Raw genomic sequence first — 21068 nt, 5'->3', positions numbered from 1 at the left:
TCTTCTTAGGGTCTGCAAACTTAATTTTTGGGGGTATTCATTTCAATATGTTTCCTTTGTAGTCCTATATATTTTATTCTATTTATTTGAAAAAAACATTACTCTGAAAAGCAGTCCATAGATTTTGCTAGACTACCAAAAACAAACCATGATACAAAAATATTATAACTTTTCCCCTATACCTAAGAACATTTGAGCCCTTTCCCTCATGTAAGTGAATGTTTATTTTTTAATAGTTTATTAGAGTTGATTTGATTCTAAATATATTCAGATCTTCTAAAACTTTATTTGCAAGTGTGAGTATGCAGTGTAAGCTTTGAGGACCTTAAGACATGAGGAGAAAACATGAGTTCCTCTTGAAAACAAGGAAAATCACATGAAATTCCAATATTTGGAATGCAAATGGGATAACTGTGAAAGTTACTGGCATGAAAATATTGAAGTAGTAATCAATAGTGCAAACTGAGATCATTATCCCAGTTTGGGAAGCCATTATTCATTCCAGCAGCCTTTACTGTAGGATCTTCACTGTTATCAACCCCTGGAATACAAGAAACAAGAATTGTGTAAAGGGACTTATCTAATGGATGATATCAGAATTATAACAGGATGATGTACATACCTAGATCCACACAGAGATCTGTTTGTTTGGGGCATACTCTTGGTGAGAATTGCTTTCTTTTCTGCCATACTCAGACATAACTAATCTTATTATGGACATTTCTTCATTTGTACATGATGTTTCACAGGAACATAGCTTTTGCTGCCTGCTTTCCCTATCCACTCTCCAATAGACTTCTTTCTCTTTAAGTAAGTAGAAGCCTTCCTGGAAACTGCCTAAAGCAGAGATTGAAACTGGAATTATTATTAGTTTTGTGACTTGTTCCCTAGACATTTGATGGCAGGCTTAAGAGGTTGAGTAGTTGAGAATCCAAAGTTGTGGACAAACATCATCTTTGGTTTTTGTTATTTTTAGACTTAGCTGAATATCATCCATTATACAATTTAAAAATATATCACAAATGCCAGCTTAGGCCATAACAATAAGTCTGTCTATGTAATGAATATTAAATTTGCAAGGCAAATCATAGAATAAGCCACTCTTCCTATTTTCTTTTTCTTCTTCCTTTGTCTCAACAAAGTTTAATTTTCAATGATCACAATAAGACACAATAGACAATACTTGTATCCTCATCAGTCATTACCACAGAATACATGGGAATCAAGAATATCAGTGAAGCTGCAACAACACATATCAAAGATGAGACATTGTGTATCTGTGGAGAAATTTGCAAAGCCATTTTTATGCTACTGTGTCTCATAAAATGATCTAGGGAGCTATATACTTGCATGGCGCAGATGGTTAGCATAAGAATCTCTCTACCTATAGAGCTAGAGAAACATATATTCTTTCTAAAATAAGTGTTTTTTTAAACTGGAGTCCAAGACCATATTAACACATTTATGCATATACACATAAATATATAATAATTGTATTTAAAATAATTGTTTTCCTTTGTAATATTATGTAGATTTGTTTTATGCAATTAAAAATATTTTTCTGAGAAGGGGTCCATCGATTTCACCAAACTACCAAAGGGGGCCACAACACAAAATAGATTTAAGTATTCCCATTCTAGAGGTACTTGAAAGAAAAATACTGTGTCTACATATTCATGCTTCAGTTATATAGGATCCTGGCTAACTATCAAAAATATCTCTCAATAAACTGCTAGGATATGTTGTTAGTATGTAACAGTTTTTCATTTCTCTGAGGTGCTACAGCTACTAAATAATTGTATGAGTTGTATGACTCATACTAATCACCTGACATTGTAGTTGACAACTGTAGTTGAAAAGCTCTCCTCAATTACAGTACCCAGACAAAAGAGTTAATATTACATTCTAAAGGAAACAGACTCACTAAGGATTTTTAAGCAAAAGAGACATGGTTTGACCTGTGTTTTAGGAATATTGTTTTAACAGCTTTTTGGAGGATGGATTAAAGATTGTAAATAAGGAGATAATTAGGTTATTTCTAGCATCTCAGATGAAGGGTAATGAGAGTTTGAACTAATATTAATGGCTATGTGAATGAAAAAGATGGGATTAATGCAAGACAAAATATGATCTTTATAAAATCAACAAAATTTGGTAAATGATTAGATTTGGCAAGGAGGGAAAATGGGGTAAAGAGAGAAGAATCAAGGATAATACTGAGGTTAAGAAACTGAGTAACCAATTCTCAGACGAAGAAATTGAAACTATTTATAGACATATGAAAATATGCTCCAAATCATTATTAATCAAAGAAATGCAAATTAAGACAACTCTGAGATACCACTACACATCTGTCAGATTGGCTAGAATGACAGGGAAAGATAATGGGGAATGTTGGAGGGGATGTGGGAAAACAGGGACACTGATACATTGTTGGTGGAATTGTGAACACATCCAGCCATTCTGGAGAGCAATTTGGAACTATGCTCAAAAAGTTATTAAACTGTGAATACCCTTTGATCCAGCAGTGTTTCTATTGGGCTTATACCCCAAAGAGATACTAAAGAAAGGAAAGGGACCTGTATGTGCCAAAATGTTTGTGGCAGCCCTATTTGTAGTGGCTAGAAGCTGGAAAATGAAAGGATGTCCATCAATTGGAGAATGGTTGAGTAAATTGTGGTATATGAATGTTATGGAATATTATTTTTCTGTAAGGAATGACCAGCAGGATGAATACAGAGAGGACTGGCGAGACTTACATGAACTGATGCTGAGTGAAATGAGCAGAACCAGGAGATCATTATATACCTCAACAACGATACTGTTTGAGGATGTATTCTGATGGAAGTGGATCTCTTCGATAAAGAGAGCCTTAATTGATCAAAGATGGACAGAAGCTACACTCAAAGAAAGGGAAATGAATATAAACTGCTTGCATTTTTGTTTTTCTTCCCGGGTTATTTATACCTTCTGAATTCAATTCTCCCTGTGCAACAAGAAAACTGTTCGGTTCTGCACACATATATTGTATCTAGGATATACTGCAACCCATTCAACACGTAAAGGACTGCTTGCCATCTGGGGGAAGGGGTGGAGGGAGGGAGGGGAAAAATCGGAACAGAAGTGAATGCAAGGTATAATGCTGTAAAAAATTACCCTGGCATGCGTTCTATCAATAAAAAGTTATTAAAAAAAAAAAGAGAGAGAATTAAAAAAAAAAAAAGAAACTGAGTAACCAATGGTAATGCCTTGGACAAAAGGCAAATTTGTGGGATATCCCAGGTTAGGAACAAAATACTAAGTTAACATTTTTGGTTTACAAAGACTTATATGACATTTATGACAGGCTACTATGTGAAACCATTTAATAAGCAATTGACAAATCTCAGTACAAAGATAAAAAAAATCTTGAATCTATAGTAATTGAGATGTCAAAGACCTGTAAGAAAGCAGAAGGCCCAGGATCAGTCTAGTGAATATCCATGCTAATCAATCAATAAGCACTTGTTGTCTATATGCTATACCCTTTGTTAGATGGTCTCTTTGCTCAAGAAACTTACATTCTAATAAATGGAATGCTAAGAGGGAAATGTAAGAGGGAATGCTAATGAGACTGAAAAAGTGCAGTGTATGGATGATTGTGACCACCATTCATATTGTCTTTGTGAATAAGATTCATCTATAAATGAAGTACAATAAATGGATATGGACACAAATTTTCAGTTAAAAGTATACTCAATAATTGATATTAACTTGAAAGAAAAGTATCTCAAAGATCTGGTTTTGGGCCTTATGCTACCCAACATTTTTATCAGAAAATAGCATTGGGTGGTATTCTTGTTAAGTATGATATAACACCAATCTGTTGATTGTTGAGAATCTGGCTTCAGAAAACTCTCAATAGACTAAAACAAAAAAAAAAAAATCAAATAAGATGAATCTTAATAAGAATGAATGTCAACTTTGACAGCTAAGTTTGAAAAACCAACTTTATAAATAGCTAAGAAATGTGTATGTTGTGTGGAGATATTAATGCCTGGGAATAAGATCTGGAGGATATACAGACTGAAAACTCAATGAAACAACAGTTGCCATGGCAATAAAAAGCTTCATTGAGAGTGCAATAATGTCTTAAATGAGGAAGTTAATAGTTCCACTATATTCTATCCTGGATAGGGCACATCTCAAATATCAGATTTTAGAAGACATAAGCAAGTTTAAATTATCTCCAGAAAAATATGATCAGAACATTGGAAGGGCAGAATAACATGTCAAATAAGAAGTAAATGGGAAGGTATGACCTAAAGACAAAAAAAACAAAAGCAGACATGAGAGCTATCTTTAAACATCTGAAGGCCTATCGTGTAGCTTAATGGTTGAATCCATAGTAGTTAATGAGATATTTGAGAAAGAATGGGGAGAAAGTATAAGGACCAGGACAAAGCTCTTCCTAATCAATTATTATGCTTTTTCAATTGGCCTGAGAAAGAACTTGGAGCAATGACTAGAAGTTGCAAAATGTAATGCAAAACTAGAAGGAGGGGCAGCTAGGTGGCACTAGATAGAGCACCAGCCTTGAGTCAGGAGGACCTCAGTTCAAATGTGGCCTCAGACACAATATTTCCTAGTTGTGTGACCCTGGCCAAGTGACTTAACCTCAATTACCTCAGCAAAAAAACAAACAAAATACACACACACACACACACACACACACACACACACACACACACAAAAACCCAACCCAAAAAACACCAAGAAGGAAAAATGTAATGAGATCTATTCCAAAAGGGGAATGGGCTGCTGCTTTGGGAGGCAATGGGTTTTCCCTCATTATCAATCTTCACTCAGTCTGGATTATTACTTATTAGGAATGTTACTGAAAATATGTTTGTTCAGCTATTGCTTAAACTGAATGACCTTGGTAGTTCTTCTAGCTCTTAGTTTTTTTTTTTTTTTTTTAATGAAATATGTTTAGCTTGGCCCCAGAAAGCACAACTAAGAACTGTTCATTCAAACCACAGATTTTGATATTCTGTGCTTTCAGACAGAAATGAATTCTGGCTAAAAATCAGAACAGAATATATGTCATTAAATTTACAAAGTTCCTATTTGATAGATCTGCTTTTATCTTAAAGAGTATGTCCTCAAGTTATATTATTGCTTCACGCATAGGTCTTTCTGATCATTTTTTTTAATAATGTTACGGTACAATATGAATTCTTTGATGTTAAGTAAGAGGTGACCTGGTGGGAAAGACTTTCCCTAGTTCATAAAGTTTCTCTTCAGCATGAATTTTTTGATGCTGAGTAAGTCGAGACCTGATAGTGAAGGCTTTCCCACATTCACTACATTTAAAGGGTTTCTCTCCAGAGTGAATTTTCTGATGTTGATTAAGATTTGCCCGCTTGGTAAAGGCTTTCCCACATTCATTACATTTATATGGCTTCTCTCCAGAATGAATTCTTTGATGAAGATTAAATTGTGAAATATAGCTAAAAGCTTTTGAACATTCATTACACTTAAATGGTTTCTCTCCAATATGAGTATGCTGATGTTGAGTAAGGTTTGCCCGCTTGGTAAAGGCTTTCCCACACTCATTACATTTATAAGGTTTTTCACCAGCATGAATTCTTTGATGTTCAACAAGGCGTGATCTTACAGTGAAGGCTTTCCCACATTCACTACACTTATACGGATTCTCTTCAGAATGAATTCTTTGATGAAGATTAAGTTGTGAAATTAGGCTGAAGGCTTTTCCACATTCAGTACACTTAAATGGCTTTTCTCCAATATGAGTATGCTTATGTTTATTAAGATGTGTCTTCTGAGTAAAAGCTTTCCCACATTCATTACATGTATAGGGTTTCTCTCCAGAATGAATTCTTTGATGTTGAGTAAGGTGTGATCTGATGGAAAAGGCTTTCCCACATTCATTACATTTATATGGTTTCTCTCCAGAATGAATTTTCTGATGTTGAGTAAGGTTTGCCCGTTTATTAAAAGTTTTCCCACATTCATTACATTTATAGGGTTTTTCTCCAGAATGAATTTTTTGATGTTGAGTAAGATTTGTCCGCTTGGTGAAGGCTTTTCCACATTCATTACACTTATAAGGTTTCTCGTCCAAATGAATTTTCTGATGAACATTAAATGGTGAAATCTGGCTGAAAGTTTTCCCACATTCAGTATACTTAAAAGGTTTCTTTCCTGCATAGATTCTTGAAGATTTAATTAGGTAAGAATCAGTTTTGAAGCTTTTCCCATACATATCACACTTATAGAAACTCTTTACTACAGGAACTTTGTCCTGTGCAACTAGGATTGAACTTAGACTGAAGTTTTTCCCAAAATCGATTCTTTCAAAATTTCTTTCCTTACTTGATGTTTGTTCAGGTGTGACAACTGATTGTTTTACCAGGTTCTCCTGGTGGATTTGTTGCTTTACTAATGTATCATAACACTTAAAGGATTCTCCCAATTCAGAGTACCAAGAGCAAGGCCTTGTGGATCTTTCCATTATAACCCCCTGAGATGATTCTTTCACAAAAGTGTCCCATTTTGTAACTGACTCTTTGGCTTCAGGCACAGTATCCCAATCTGGAAAAAAAATATATATATATATATATATATATAGATAGATAGATAGATATATATATATAGATAGATATATATATAGATATAGATATGTAAATTTCTCTGATGCCAGGAGGGAAAAATAAAGCCTATTGCCATTGGAATGAAATAACAAAGTGGGAAAATATTTTAGAGATTCTTAACTTGGAGGGTCTGTGAACTATATATGTCAATAAAATTGGTTTTATTTTATTTTAGGTATTTTAAAAACATTCTGAGACAGGACTTATAGGCTTCACTAAAGTGCCAAAGGAGTCCATGACCCACAAGTTAGAATTCCTGGTCTAAAGTGAAATACTTTAAATTTATTTAAATACCTTAAAATTAACAAACTATTCTGAAAAAAAGGAATCTCTAATTACCTCTTATGTTAGTACAACTATTGTCACAACTGCCATTTTCTTATGAGAAAAGTAAGACTTAGATTATGTTACTTGCCCATAGAGTACAGCAGAGCACAAAGCAGAAATTTTATATATCTGGCCTCTTTCCATAATTATCTTGTCTCTTTCCATATCTGGTGTCTAATTCTATACCCTTTAAATAAAGTATATAAGGATATATTTGCATTTTAGAATTTTTTCAATTTGAAGTAACAATTTTCTATTCACATAAAGGAATTCATACTGCTTGCTAGAGAATGTATACTTACATCATGGCTATATTGCTAACTTGAGGCCCTTTTTTTTTACATAATGGAATCCCTGTGAAACTTTCCTCCTGTCTTTCTTTAGATTAGTATTAATAATGCATAATCCACATGGAAAATTAACTTTTTTTTTTTTTTTTTTTTTTTTTTTGCTGAGGCTTGCCCAGGGTAATACAGATAGGAAATATTAAGTATCTGAAGGCAGATTTGAACTCAGGTCTTCCTGACTTCAGGGTTGTTGCTTTATCCACTGCATCATCTAGCTGCCCAAAAATTAACTCTTTAAAACAAAGTTTTTATTGTTTTCCCTTGAGAAGCTTTGAGGCCTTTACCTAGTGAGCAACAGGAAAAAAAAAAATCATCTAAAGATACTTTGTTTTCTGCTTACTTATGCTATTTTACGATTTTCCCTTTAATCCATTAAAAACCTTAAAAAAAAAAAAAAAAAAAACATCAAAACTCTCCATTTCTAAATTGTGATAATTTTAAGGCCAGTTCAATTGAAATAATTTTTGTAGCACCCCAGTTCTCACAGATAATAGACTTTAAATGCTAAACAGAGAGAAAACTGATGAGCTCTCTACTTTCACTCTCATTATGTGTGAGATAATCACTGCACTGGAGTCCCTGGAAACTGGAAAAACTGAAATATTTATCACAGAAGAATCTCTTTTTGTATGAGAAGTGAAAATTAATGAGCTGTTTTTAAATTCCTTGTCTGCACTTTTTCACTTTGTGACCTCATCATATCCTATTTGTTGAATTATCTGTCATCGACCATTACATATTTATGTCATCCAATCTAAACTAAACTTTCACCATAGGAAAATAGTTCATTTACTTTTCCTGAGTCTCTATCCCACTCCCTACAGCAACTGTTCCAAACTTTTCCTTCTATTCTCTATCCTTAACGCCTCACCTAGAGATGTTAACTCATACTTTACTAAGAAAATGGATCATTTACCATAAGCTCCTCTTTTCTATATTACAAAATCACTTGACATTATCATTTATTCTCTCCTTTATTCTAATCTTCAACAAAGAAATTTCTTGCCCTTGATTGAATACTTTCTGTATCCTTCAGTAGACTGCCCCTATTAACATCCCCTCTTGATCTCTAATAATCTATTTTTCTCTATCAATTAGTTCTTTCTCCATTGCCTTTATGTTCTGGAAAGTCTCCTCCACCTTGGGAAAAAAAACCTCAACAAACCTCAGTAGAAATACCAACTCTTTAAGATAATCTCTATATATTTCCTTCTGTTCAAACTACAAGAAAAAGTTACTATATTGTCTCCATTTCTTCTCCAGTTTACTTCTCAGTCATACAGTACATTGCCGTCACTTAATAGGTAAGGAAAATAAGGTCTAAAAAAGCTAAGTGATCAGTCACATGAATCAAAAATGGCAGAGCCATGATTTAAACCAGATTTACTGACTCTGAATCAGCAAATTCCCTTAATTATACACATGATGTGCAGATTTTAAAAAACTAACAATTTCAAGTTAAAAGAGACTGTTAGTAAAAAGCTTTATAAAGTACAACATGCCATATAATTGTGAGTTATTGTCATTATTGATTCTTCTCATATATATATATATTTTGTCTATTTTAAATTCCTTGTCTGCACTTTTTCACTTTGTGACCTCATCATATCCTATTTGTTGAATTATCTGTCATCGACCATTACATATTTATGTCATCCAATCTAAACTAAACTTTCACCATAGGAAAATAGTTCATTTACTTTTCCTGAGTCTCTATCCCACTCCCTACAGCAACTGTTCCAAACTTTTCCTTCTATTCTCTATCCTTAATGCCTCACCTAGAGATGTTAACTCATACTTTACTAAGAAAATGGATCATTTACCATAAGCTCCTCTTTTCTATATTACATTAATTAAATGTAATAAATTAAATTTAAATTAAATAAAGGCAGAGGGCTATATACAGTAGATATATTAAATGAGAACAGGATCAGAATGTAGAACTTTACCTTACTCTACTCTTCCAATGTATTTGTCAGATTAAATTTCTACAACAGCCCATTTATTATTTCATGATCCACCAATGCCATTCTACTTAACCTAAAAGGTATAATTAAAACATCTCTGTTTAAAGGGTTATAAGATGCCCCAGGAAGTACTGAATTTCTTTTCATTAACAGTTCCTTAAATGGAGACAGGTGACAATTCTTCAGAGAAAGGGAAATTCTTTTTCAGGTATAGATTGGACTAGATAACCTCTGAAGTCCCTTTTAACTCATCTGTGATTCTGCTCAGTAATTTCAAAGGAGGCAGGGAGGCTAAATATGAAAAGAAAATACAGAAGAAATCAATGAACTTTAAAAGTAGTTCCCATAAAATAAAAGGTAGAAGCCAAATTTCAGGAATTACCTTTCAGAAGGTAATTTGAAAGTAGAAGAAGAATATACTATTTGCTGACAATGCAAAAACATATGGGTATTCAAAGTAGCCTCTGCTCTTCTTACTCCTGAAACCCTTTGAGAACTTTCTGGGTCAACATTTCAAAAGTGGATTCTCCTTTAATAACTACTCAATCTATTGTTTGTAATAAATTGCCATCTGCTAGTTTTCATTAACTCACATGAACAGATGCTTTTGCGGGCTTCATTGTCCAGGACCCCTGGTACTTCTCCTTCCTCTAACTTCAAGATAACATCTGGTTTGGAGGTTGAAAGACCTGCACATTGAAAAGAAAAGTAAAATAGACATTGTTTTTCCCCCTAAAACAAAAAGAGATTCTACAATATGATTCAGGTTCCTTCATATTTAAAAAGAGTGGATAAACTAAGAAGGTACAGAGTGTAAATCCAAGTGGATGATCCATGGAGTTGTTTTAAGTTGAGAAGGGTACTTAAGTTACTAATTTTTCCTCCTATGAGAACATAAATCCCACCTCTTTATCCCTCTTGCCGTTATCTGTACTCAGTATCAGTATCAAATCCTTAATATGTAGATAAATAGAGCTTGGGGGGAAGTGCAGCATCCGGGATACCAATGAGTTAATTAAATTATCTCATTTTCATTTCTCTAAGGCAAAGAGATTTTTTTTTTATAATTTTGAAATATACAATAAGTATCTTGATTAGTCCAAAAGCATGTTATAATCTTTTTAAAAAAAAAAAAAAACAAATTAAAACCAAACTCAGCTAAATACTTTCAAGATCCCATTGTTTTAAAAAACTTGTAAAATAAAAATACCATCAAAGTGAAGATTTGGCGCAAAAATGGAAATATTTACCAAGAAAAAGTAGGTTCCTGTAAGTCTCCAGCAGCACTTCCCTGCATAGAGCCTGTTCAACAGGATTCAATTGCGTCCACTCTTCCCAGGTAAAATCTGGAACCACATCCTTGAATGTCACTGATGCCTGAAACATCAAACACATTTATGTTTGATCAAGAGACTCCCAGAAATACTTGCAACTTTTCCATCATTTCCCTCTAGCCAAGAGAATTACCATTTATAATTTCCCTATTTCTGTCAGTTGTAACATATAATCAGTGAAGAAAGAAATAGTGATCATCTTAAACTCACAAATAAAGTCTTAATGCAATGCTCTGAGTTGAAAGCTAACAAGGATTTTTCTCTGTATTTGTCACTGTCTACTCCTCAGATTCTTAAATGCAACGTGGCCCTCTGTCCTCAACCCATTATATTCTGGAATTCAGTTTCAACTCCATAAACACAGGACATAATCATTTAGGCTCTCATAACTTTCTGGGGTTCTATGTAATTAGCATGATGCTACCTGAAACAGGACTATTTGAAGAATGCTCCTCAAGAGAAGATATGCATTTTGTGAATAAGGATTCCAGTAAGTATCTCTAGCACTCAACACAGAGCCTGGCACAGAGCATGTACCTATTTAATACTTGCTGAATGATCTTTAGAGTATTTTTTTTCAATCTGAATTTTGTGCTCTATTCATTTTATATTGGTCCTGATAATGCATCTGCCAAAGAATCTTGTTTGATTAACATATGCATTAAAACTATCTTAATTTGCTTTTTATTAGGCTGTATTACATTTTATCACATCAAATGCTTTTTTAAAAGAAAAAAAAAATCTGAGTCAGAAGGGATCTTCAGTGGTCATCCAGTCAACCTTTACAAAGAGGATGAAGGAAAATTGCCTTTTAGCCTCTGCTTGAAAATTGAAGAAATAAGGGGGCATCCACTACTTCTTGAGATAGAGTTCAGTATATTTTGAGATACCTAATCATTAAATTTTTTCTTGTGAGATTAAACATATTTTTCTCTCAAGTCTACTTGCTGAGGTATAGCAAACTAAGAAATTAGCCTATTCCTGCATAACCTGATATCAGAATAATGAACTGAGACTAATTTATAGAAAGTAAGATTTGTAGAAATAATAAACCTGAATTTTAAAGCTTGAAAATACCTCAGAGAACAAGAAGTTCAAATTCTTCCTTTTACAAATGTACCAGGTAACACACACATGGGAGGATGGGAGTATAGGAGCCATTCTGTGAAGCAAACAGAATTGTTCCCTTGCCCTAATTTCTTTCAGTGACATATGGATATGTGTTCTAATATGGTATTTTCCTTGCCAATGAACATTTTTCAACCCTTCTACTAAGTGGGCTTCTTTCTATAGGATAGTCATAACCAGAGACTTTTGGGTGGTCTTCATGTATTGAAGAAGACTGGTCCCTGAACAATGTACCATTTACATATCTATCAACCTTTTAGGAGAGTATAACATGATGGGTTACTATGTAATGTTTTAAAATCTCTGTCAATGTGAATTTGTAAGTCTTTTGGGTTAAACACTGCTCTAGGTACAAAAGGAAGTAGCTTTCCTATACCTATAAAAAGCACCTACCTTCTTTTAGAGACACTGTTTTTTTGTTTTTTTTGTTTTTTTTAGATTGATAAAAGAGGTTTATTATTGGGTTTGGAAGTAAGGAGATAGGTGAAGATAGAGATAAAGAGGGCACTGGATAGAGGGTCCAGTGGACAGAGGGTCCTCACATGGCTAGCATGTTTGGAATCTAAGAGACACTGTTAATCTTAATAAATGCTTTAGATTGGCATTAGATTGGCACTATAGAAAAGCTATTCCAAGGCTTTAAAAGATTCTCCCTGGGACTTCATGAAGGGGGAAAGGGATGGTAAAGTGCTATACTACGTGATAAGTACCTGATCTCTTTACTCTGGAGTCAGGATACTCTAGGCCATGAACAAGATGCATGGAACCTTAGAATTGAGATGCTTTAGAAGACATAAAAGTTACAGATCATCATCGTTTTATGAGAGGTCTCTTGTTGTAAAGACAAACAAATGACCAAAACTAATAATTCAGTGAACTCATTTGAAAAAGCATGAAACATTTCACAACTTTAATACCCCATTTTTAAACTTGAAAAAAATTAACAAAAATCTATCCCTCCCTTTCTCCCAACTCTCCCCACAATGAAAAAAAAAAAAACTTTTTTTTTTTGCTAAGGCAATTAGGATTAAGTGACTTGCCCAGGATCACACAGCCAGGAAGTATTGTCTGGGACTAGATTTGAACTCAAGTCTTCCAGAATTCAGGGCTGGTGCTTTATCCACTACACCAACCAGCTGCCCCAACAAATTTCTTCTAACAAAAATGCAGTCAAGCAAAATAAATTCCCTCAGTGAATACAAAAATTTGTTTTATTCTGTATCCAAAATCTATCATTTCTCTGTAAGGAAGTACCTAGTATCTTTTATTATTAATTCTCTGGAGTCATGGATGGTCACTATATTGATCATAGTTCTAATACCATGAATACTTTTACTGTCTTGTTATTATGTAAATTGTTCTGGTTCTGCTCATTTCATTTTGTATCAATTTATAATTCTCCAAAACTATTCATTTTTAGAATATTTTATAGTAGAAATTGTTTTTGTTCTGATAAATTCTGCATTAGTTCATGTAAGGCTTTCCTTGTCTAATTGAAATCATTTCTTTTCTCATTTCTTACAGCACAAGAACATTTATCACATTTGATCCTGTAGCTCCATTAACATCTGTCATTTTCCTTTCAGAATTGCTTTAATTATTTCTAATTAATAATGATTTGGAATATTTTTAAAAATGGTTGTTGTTAACTTCTTTTAAAAACTGATAGCTTTAAAAGTTGATAGTCTTCTTTTCAAAAACTTCCTCTTCATATCTTTGGACCATCTATTAATTGGGGAATAGTACTTATTTTTATAACTCTGAATTGCTTCCTTATATATCTTAGGAATAACACCATTCATTCTCTGATCTCATATAGCACTTACTTCTGTATCACACCTTCCGATACTTTATTATACACTTTGCTTATCTTTCGTTTTTAAAAAATACAAGGTGTTACTACATACCTTTCAGATTAGCTAAGATGACAGAAAAAGATAATGACAAATGTTGGAGGAAATGTAGAAAACGAGGACATTAATATATTATTGGGATTCTGGAGAGCAATTTGGAACTATGTCCAAAGGGCTACCAAATTGTGCGCACCCTTTGATTCAGCAGTGACTCTACTAGGCCTGTATCCCAAAGAGATCATAAAAAATGGAAAAGGACCCACATGTGCAAAAATGTTTGTAGGAATACTTTTTGCAGTGGCAAGGAACTAGAAATTGAGTGGATGCCCATCAGTTAGAGAATGGCATATGGTACATGAATATTATGGAATATTATTGTTCTATAAGAAATAATCAGCAGGATGATTTCAGAAAGGCCTGCAGAGATTTGCATGAACTGGTGTTAAATGAAGCGAGTAGAACCAAGAGAACATTGTAAACAGTAACAGCAAGATTATGCAGTAATTATATGGATATGGCTCTTTTCAAGAATGAGATGATTCAGGTCAATTCCAACAGATCTGTGATGGATGGAGCCATCTGTAAAAACTGACTGTAGAAACTGAATGTGGATCATAATATAGTATTTTTTACCTTTTTTGTTGTTTCCTTGCTTTTTGTTTTTTTTCCTATTTTTTCCCTTTTTGATTCGATGTTTCTTGTGCAGCATGATAATTGTGGAAATATGTATAGAAGAATTGGGAAAGGAGGAAAGGGAGGAAAACTTAGAATACAGTGTTTTGCAGGGATGGATGTTGAGAATTATTTTTGCATGTATTTTGAAAATAAAAAGCTATTATTCAATAAAATAGGGTGTTCTAAAAGTCTGTGTAGGTGTAAACTTTAATAACTTAAAATAGGACTGAGACTTTTGGAATTTCCTGTATGTAATATCCTTTGTTCTTTAAAGAATCTATCATGTCTTAGACTCCATATATATATATATATGTATATTGTAAACTTGAAGATAATTACCATAGCACTGAGCACAAAGAGAAAGAAGTGAATTCTGCACAGAGAAGAGAAAGTTAAGTAAATCAGTATTATTCGATAGTTTCCATCATCTACCTAGTCTCCTGTAACCCAAGAAAAGGGGTTCAGATCTCTTTTTAAAGGCTTTTTTGGAGGGGACAGAAAAACACTGGGAAAAGAAGAAAAAATGTCTACCTTCAAAATCAAGATCACTCTTCAGGAAAGGAAGAGAAAATTAACTAACCTGAGATCTGGTTACTGGCATCCCAATCAACATTCCTTCTCTCTCTCTGTTCCCCTCTTGGGGAAGGACAGAATCCTGAGAACATAGAGCTGGGAAGGAGGAAGTATAGATATAAGATTAGACTACACTCTCAGAAAAATTCAAATAAGATAATGGGGTCCTGAGTCTGCCTGTGCAGTCAGAACAGATTTCCAAGGACAGAAGTCTAGTTTGGGATTTAAGATACATGGTTTAATTTCATAATTCTGTCTCTAATATAATATATCCTCATTAATGTGTAATAAGACATTATGCGACCGAAACATTTCCATTTGATTAGGACATATGGATTTTCCTATATTTGCTAGATTCCTTATGGAAATTCAGAGAAACTGAATGACTTCTATTTATCATTAAAAAAAAAAATTAGAGTTGAAATAAAGATACCTGGGACCAACCTTAACAATTGTTTTACTTATGTAAACTTGAGCAAGTCAATTTATCATATTTATTTTAGTTTTTCCAATTTGTAAAATTAGGACTGTTGTAATTATTTAGTCCATAGGGATCTTCAAAGGATAAAAATATAATTTCAAGGTATTATTATGGAACTCAATATTCAGAGTCATTGATGGATGTATGGCAATTTCAATAAACCTTTGGAAGTAACCTTGAGAGTTCACAGAAGACCTTTTACTATTCCCTGGTTTTCCATCTAAATTAGCCAGTGAAAAACTTTGTAAAGATTTAAGGAAGGGATTGAACTTATAAATAAAACAGAGAACTAATGTTGAGGCTAAAAAGATTCTTAGAACCCCCAAAATAGATATTTGCTTCCTCACCTCTATCAATCCAGGGATCTCCTTTCTCCCTTATTGTTTCCTCCCTTCATTACTCCAAGGACACCTCAGGTTATATATTATTTTTTCTCATATCCTGAAGAGATTTCACTCTCTCTCTCTCTCTATACTTCTGTAACTCTCACCTTCTTCCTCAAGCATTTGGGTCAAATCTTCTACCAGGGTGATCACCTCCTCAATATTCTCTGGATGCTGGGACTTCACCCAAATTCTGGTCTCACTGGGTAAGATGGTCAGGAATTGCTCCAGCACCAGCAGCTCCAGGATCTGCTCTTTTGTGTGAATATCTGGCCTCAGCCATTGAAGACAGAGTTCCCAGAGCTGGCTCACAACTTCACGGGGTCCAGCTTTTTCTGGGTATGGAAAACATCTGAAGTTCTGGCGAGAAGCCTCAGGGTTAAATTTCTCTTTATCTAGAATAGTTACCCTTTCCTTTAGGACATCTTGCAGTAATTTATCTTGTTCATATAGACCCAGGATTTGGGGACGTAGAGTCATCATCTTTTTCAAGGTCATCATCTTTCCATCAGAGACCATCATTAGGGACTTCAAATCTGAGTTCTTAGCAAGGAGCCATTTCCTTTCAGCCTGAATACCTGCAACATTCCTGATGTATGCTGTAGAAAGAAATTCATCATGGTTGGCTGGAGGAACCCAGAAATACCAATTATATCAATTGATCCTGTAAAGACTGTTAAGACACTGTAGACATACAAAAGAAGTGATTAATGGAGAGCAGTGAGATAGTAAGTTAGTTAGCTTTCAGCACTAGCTCGATTAAACATATTAAGAGGTATTTAGTGCTTTACAGCTTATATTAGTTTCCTCATAACCATTCCATCAACTATATAGTATAAATGTATTTATCTATATCATGCAGATGAAGAAACTAAGATTTAGCCAGGATAATTCACTCAACTTCATCCAAGTAAAAAACAAACAAACAAACAGGACTTGAAATTAATATCTCAAGCCCTTTGTTCTAATCAAATACAAAGATCTGGTTAAATATATTCCAGTCTCTTGATCTATTAAAAAAAGATACAGATGGAGACAAATAAAAACATGCATTTTTTCTGTATTATAAACAAACTTTACAAGGGCAAAGACTATCTTATTCTTCCATTAATCTGATATAGCACCCAGTATTATGATTTGTACACACAGTGAGTACTCAAAAAGATGTTTGTTGAATGAATGTATGAATGTCAGTGGACACCAAAAGGACAGGCAAAGAGTAGAGATATGGAACAAAAAATCAAAAATTGGGAAAAGATTGTACTTAACCTACAAAGAGATGAACAAATCCATTTTAAAGTTGTTATTAATTGCACATGTAATAGGTACCCTATTTGGAAATTACCTTATCAAGAAATCTACCTATTATTTGGAGGATTACTAGAAACACCTGGGTAGTTCAGATAAGAAGAGGTTCCTAAGTAAACACTTTTGTGTAAAAATGGGAACCAGTCTTTGATTTGTCATTTTAAGGTAAGAGTTTAGCAACTTTCATTTGGCAACTGAAAGGAAACTCTTTTAAATACCCATTTGATTATGACAGAATCAGAGGCAATATTTAGGAGTGACCCAACTTATTATGTGTACTTACAAGTGATTTGTGTTCTGAGAGGCCACTTGATTCTGTAATTAGAAAGTCAGTCTCCCAATCAGGTATATATGAGCTCAAGTCCTACTTCTGTCACTTACTGGCTATGATCCGAAGTAGAATATTTAACCTCAGAATTCACCTTCTTTTGTGTCATGCACCCTTTGAAAGTTTGGTGACACTTCTTAGAATAATGTTTTAAATGCATAAAAAAGATTTTAAAAGAAACCAATTATATAATCATGTTTATATATGTAATTATAATATACAATGATCAAAATGTTTGTTAATTTTTTGTTTTTTAAACAACAATAGGAGTCATAGATCTTAAGAACCCGTGCTCTATTTGGAACTATGCCCAAAGGGCTATCAAACTGTGCATACCATTTGATCTAGCAGTGTTTCAACTGGGCTTATATCCTAAAGAGATCTTAAAGGAGGGAAAGGAAACCACATGTGCAAAAATGTTTGTGGCAGTCCTTTTTGTAGTGGCAAGAAACTGGAAATTGAATGGATGCCCATCAATTGGAGAATGGCTGAATAAGTTACGGTATATGAATGTTATGGAATATTATTGTTCTATAAGAAATGATCAGGAGGATGATTTCAGAGAAGTCTGGAGGGTCTTACATGAACTAATGCTAAGTGAAATGAACAAAACCAGGAGATCATTATACACGGCAACAAGAAGATTATGCAATGATCAATTCTGATGGAAACGGCTTTTTTCAACAATGAGATGATTCAGACCAGTTGCAATGATTTTATGATGAAGAGAGCCATCTACACCCAAAGAGAGGATTTTTACTCTTTTTTGTTGTTTGCTTGGATTTTATTCTCTTTCTCATTTTTTTCCTTTTTTATTTGATTCTTCTTTTGAAGCAAGATAATTGTATAAATATGTATGCATATATTGGATTTAACATATATTTTTACCATGTTTAACATATATTGGATGACTTGCTATTTAGGAGAGAGGTAGGAGGAAGGGGAGGAAAAATTGGAACACAAGGTTTTGCAAGAGTTAATTATGAAAAATTATCCATGCATCTCTTTTGAAAATTAAAAAGCTTTAATGAAAAAATATAAACAAACAAACAAACCCTTCTCTAAGGCTAAATTGAGGAGCAGGTACCTACCCATTCTAGATGAGGGAGTTTTATCATTAATGAAGTTCCATGTTGGATGTCAAATTAAAAGACTCAACCAAAATTAATATTTTAGGTTAAATAATATGTTTCAAGTGTTAAGGAAACAAGGCCATACTTTCTTAAAAGTCATGTACCCCTCTGGAAGTTGAGTGAAGCTTAAGGCCCTCTTCTCTGAATAATGTTTTTACATGAATGAAATAAAATAAATTTTAAAAGAAACTAATTATATTGAAATACAATTATAAATTTAAAAAATATAAATTCACGGTATTTGGGTTAAAAAACCTTAGTAAACTGAAGAGTCCCAATCCACTTAATTCAATTGTCACCAAGAAGCCCAGTCCCAAATCTGGGCACAGTACACATTCACTTCCCTTTTCTTCCATCCTTTCAATGCTCCTTCCCAGGGATGTGCAGGATCCTGTGGCCTCGCAGATTCTGAAGCGGGAAACGTACGGAAGGCAGGTGAGGGCAAAACTGTGCAGAAGGCGGAGGATACCTTTGGTTCTCACAGCACTTCTATTGTCTACCCTCGCCCTCCCAGTGCCGTCTCCTAAAGCCCAGGCTCGAAATGGGAGCTTTCTGCACAAGTCCCAGACAACTGAACTGGGCCGAGATTTTCCTCCCATAACCTATCGCGAGATCCCCTAAGGCACATACAAATGCACACGCACACACCACACACATGAACTCCTTACATACACTCCTGCTAGATCACGTCGGACCCAATCACGCCGCGGGAAGTCAGATTCAGGGGTTGGACACCTGGATTGGTGGGGTCCCTCTGACTTCTCCCGGACACTAACAGTTCACCGGAACAGCTGTACAGAAGGCAGTTACTGTAATGAGTAGGATGGTGCGCACGCATCAGCATCGTTACCACTCCAGCTTCTGTATTCGGCCAATTTGTATTCTGGGAACTACGATTCCCAGAGTCCTCCGCAAAAGCACCTTACCAGTCCTCTGATAGGTTCTCAGCTGTGGCTCAGTCTTTTCTGTCCTGTCCAACGCTGCGTCCCTAGTGCTTGGAGTTTCCTCCGCAAAGATGCTAGTGTGGCTTTCCGTTTCCTTCTCCGCTTATTTTACAGAGAAGGAAACTGAAGCAAACATTTTCTAAAAGCACAGGGTAGTTCCTAAACTTTCTTGGGCCTCGTATCTCTTAAATTTTAATACAACTTTTCTCTATTCTCAATTCATTATAAAAGAAAATATATCATTTGCACATAAAGAAAAAAAAGACAATTTCCCCCATGCAGAAGGAATGGAAACAAGTTCTACAATTTACTTTGTACCTAAGAGATAAAGAGATAAAGACATTAATTTCAAAGCCCTGTGAGTCTTGTGAGTGCTTCTACTTCCCCTCCTCTCACTTGCCTCTTTGGGGCTTCTCCAAAGAAGTTTCTCAGCACCAACAAAATTCCTGGTTGGAGGCCAAGAAAAAGTACTCACAAATGAAAATCAATATTTTAGATTTTAAAAGTATGCCTCAATTGCCAAGAAAACTGGGAACAAGTTCTACAATTTGTTATGCACATAATTTAGTGACGATCCTCTAAATTATCAAATCTTGATGGCCTGTCTTCAATTTTCACCCTTCTCACTATCTGCAAACTTTGTTGCTGTGGATTAAACTCTTTCCTAGGTTTAATGACTTTGCTTTCTATTGGTTCACCTCTTAACCTGATGCCTCAGTTGCCCTTTTCTATCTTCAATCATATCCATCCAACAAGGGAATCTTTCCCTTGCCTTAAGATTTCCTTTCCTCCCTCTATATTCTTTTGGTAGATGATCTCATTAACTCCCATGAAGATAATTATCCGTTCTTGGACTTTTTTCTGAGCTACAATTCACATCACCAAATGCTTATGGACTTTTCCAATGGGTTGTCACATAAGCATCTCAACTCAATATAATGCAAAATATTCTTCCAGTCACTCAGGCTCACAACCTGAGCATCATCATTGGCTCCTTATTCTCACTCTCATTGCCCTTCTTTTTGTACTGTTGCAACAGCCTACTAATTGATCATCCTGCTGCTTCTGCCACCATGACAATCCCTCCCCCATCAACACCACACACATACATTCAATAAATTCTAGTCACTCTTTATTACTTCCAGAATCAAATATAAAATCTTATGTGTGTATTTAAAGCCCTTCACAACCTGGCTTCTTCTATTTTTCCAGTCTTCTACACTTGTTCATATATTCTTCAATTCACCCATAGTAGCCTATGTGTTGTTCCTTACACATGACACTCCATTTCCTTGTATTTGTACTAGCTCTCCCAGATGCCTAAAATACTTTCCTTCCTCACTTATAACTCCTACCTTGACTGACTTCCTTTAAGATTCAGCTCAAAGACTATCTCCTGCAGGAAGGTGCCAATCCATCCCAATGTGATATATGTACATTTTATATACCTCATTATTTGCATCTCTCTCCTTACATTTCATATGGTATGTGAAATAGTATTCACAACATACAAATGTATATTGTCTCCCTCATTTGAACATTAGCTTTTTGAGAACAAGGATGTGTTTTTGCCTTTTTTCCCCTGCATCCTGGATACTTGACAGAGCAGAAAGCAGGTAGTAAGCACTTAG

The 21068-nt window shown here is 34.6% G+C and overlaps 1 protein-coding gene across 2 annotated transcripts; it reads right to left on the bottom strand.

Annotated features, from left to right (window-relative positions):
* Positions 1-5169: 5169 nt before the first annotated feature.
* Positions 5170-19314, bottom strand: LOC127545985 (zinc finger protein 383-like). Of its 2 annotated transcripts, none has more exons than XM_051973459.1 (6): positions 19162-19314; positions 15832-16323; positions 14868-14956; positions 10548-10674; positions 9891-9986; positions 5170-6597 (listed from the first exon to the last, which is right to left on the bottom strand). In XM_051973459.1, exons 2-6 carry the CDS (start codon positions 16244-16246, stop codon positions 5228-5230), a joined length of 2097 nt encoding a protein of 698 aa, XP_051829419.1. In that variant the 5' UTR covers positions 16247-16323; positions 19162-19314; the 3' UTR covers positions 5170-5227. The 2 variants fall into 2 exon arrangements, with proteins under 2 accessions (XP_051829419.1, XP_051829420.1); XM_051973460.1 differs by having other exon boundaries at positions 19166-19314.
* Positions 19315-21068: the final 1754 nt, after the last annotated feature.

The sequence above is a fragment of the Antechinus flavipes genome, chromosome 1 (assembly GCF_016432865.1).
Source record: "Antechinus flavipes isolate AdamAnt ecotype Samford, QLD, Australia chromosome 1, AdamAnt_v2, whole genome shotgun sequence".
Classification (NCBI taxonomy): domain Eukaryota; kingdom Metazoa; phylum Chordata; class Mammalia; order Dasyuromorphia; family Dasyuridae; genus Antechinus; species Antechinus flavipes.
Note: the sequence above shows the minus strand (reverse complement) of the source record. Positions and strands in the feature narration are given on the sequence as shown.

Bases quoted from the DNA above. Each gene is read 5' to 3' on its own strand.
- LOC127545985 (XM_051973459.1), bottom strand. From the start codon at position 16,246: ATGATGGTCTCTGATGGAAAGATGATGACCTTGAAAAAGATGATGACT. The intron at 10,675-14,867 runs GTTAGTTAATTT...TTGATGTTTCAG, and splicing joins TGCCAGTAACCAGATCTCAG to GCATCAGTGACATTCAAGGA. The intron at 9,987-10,547 runs GTAAATATTTCC...TTCAATGTGCAG, and splicing joins CAGGAACCTACTTTTTCTTG to GTCTTTCAACCTCCAAACCA.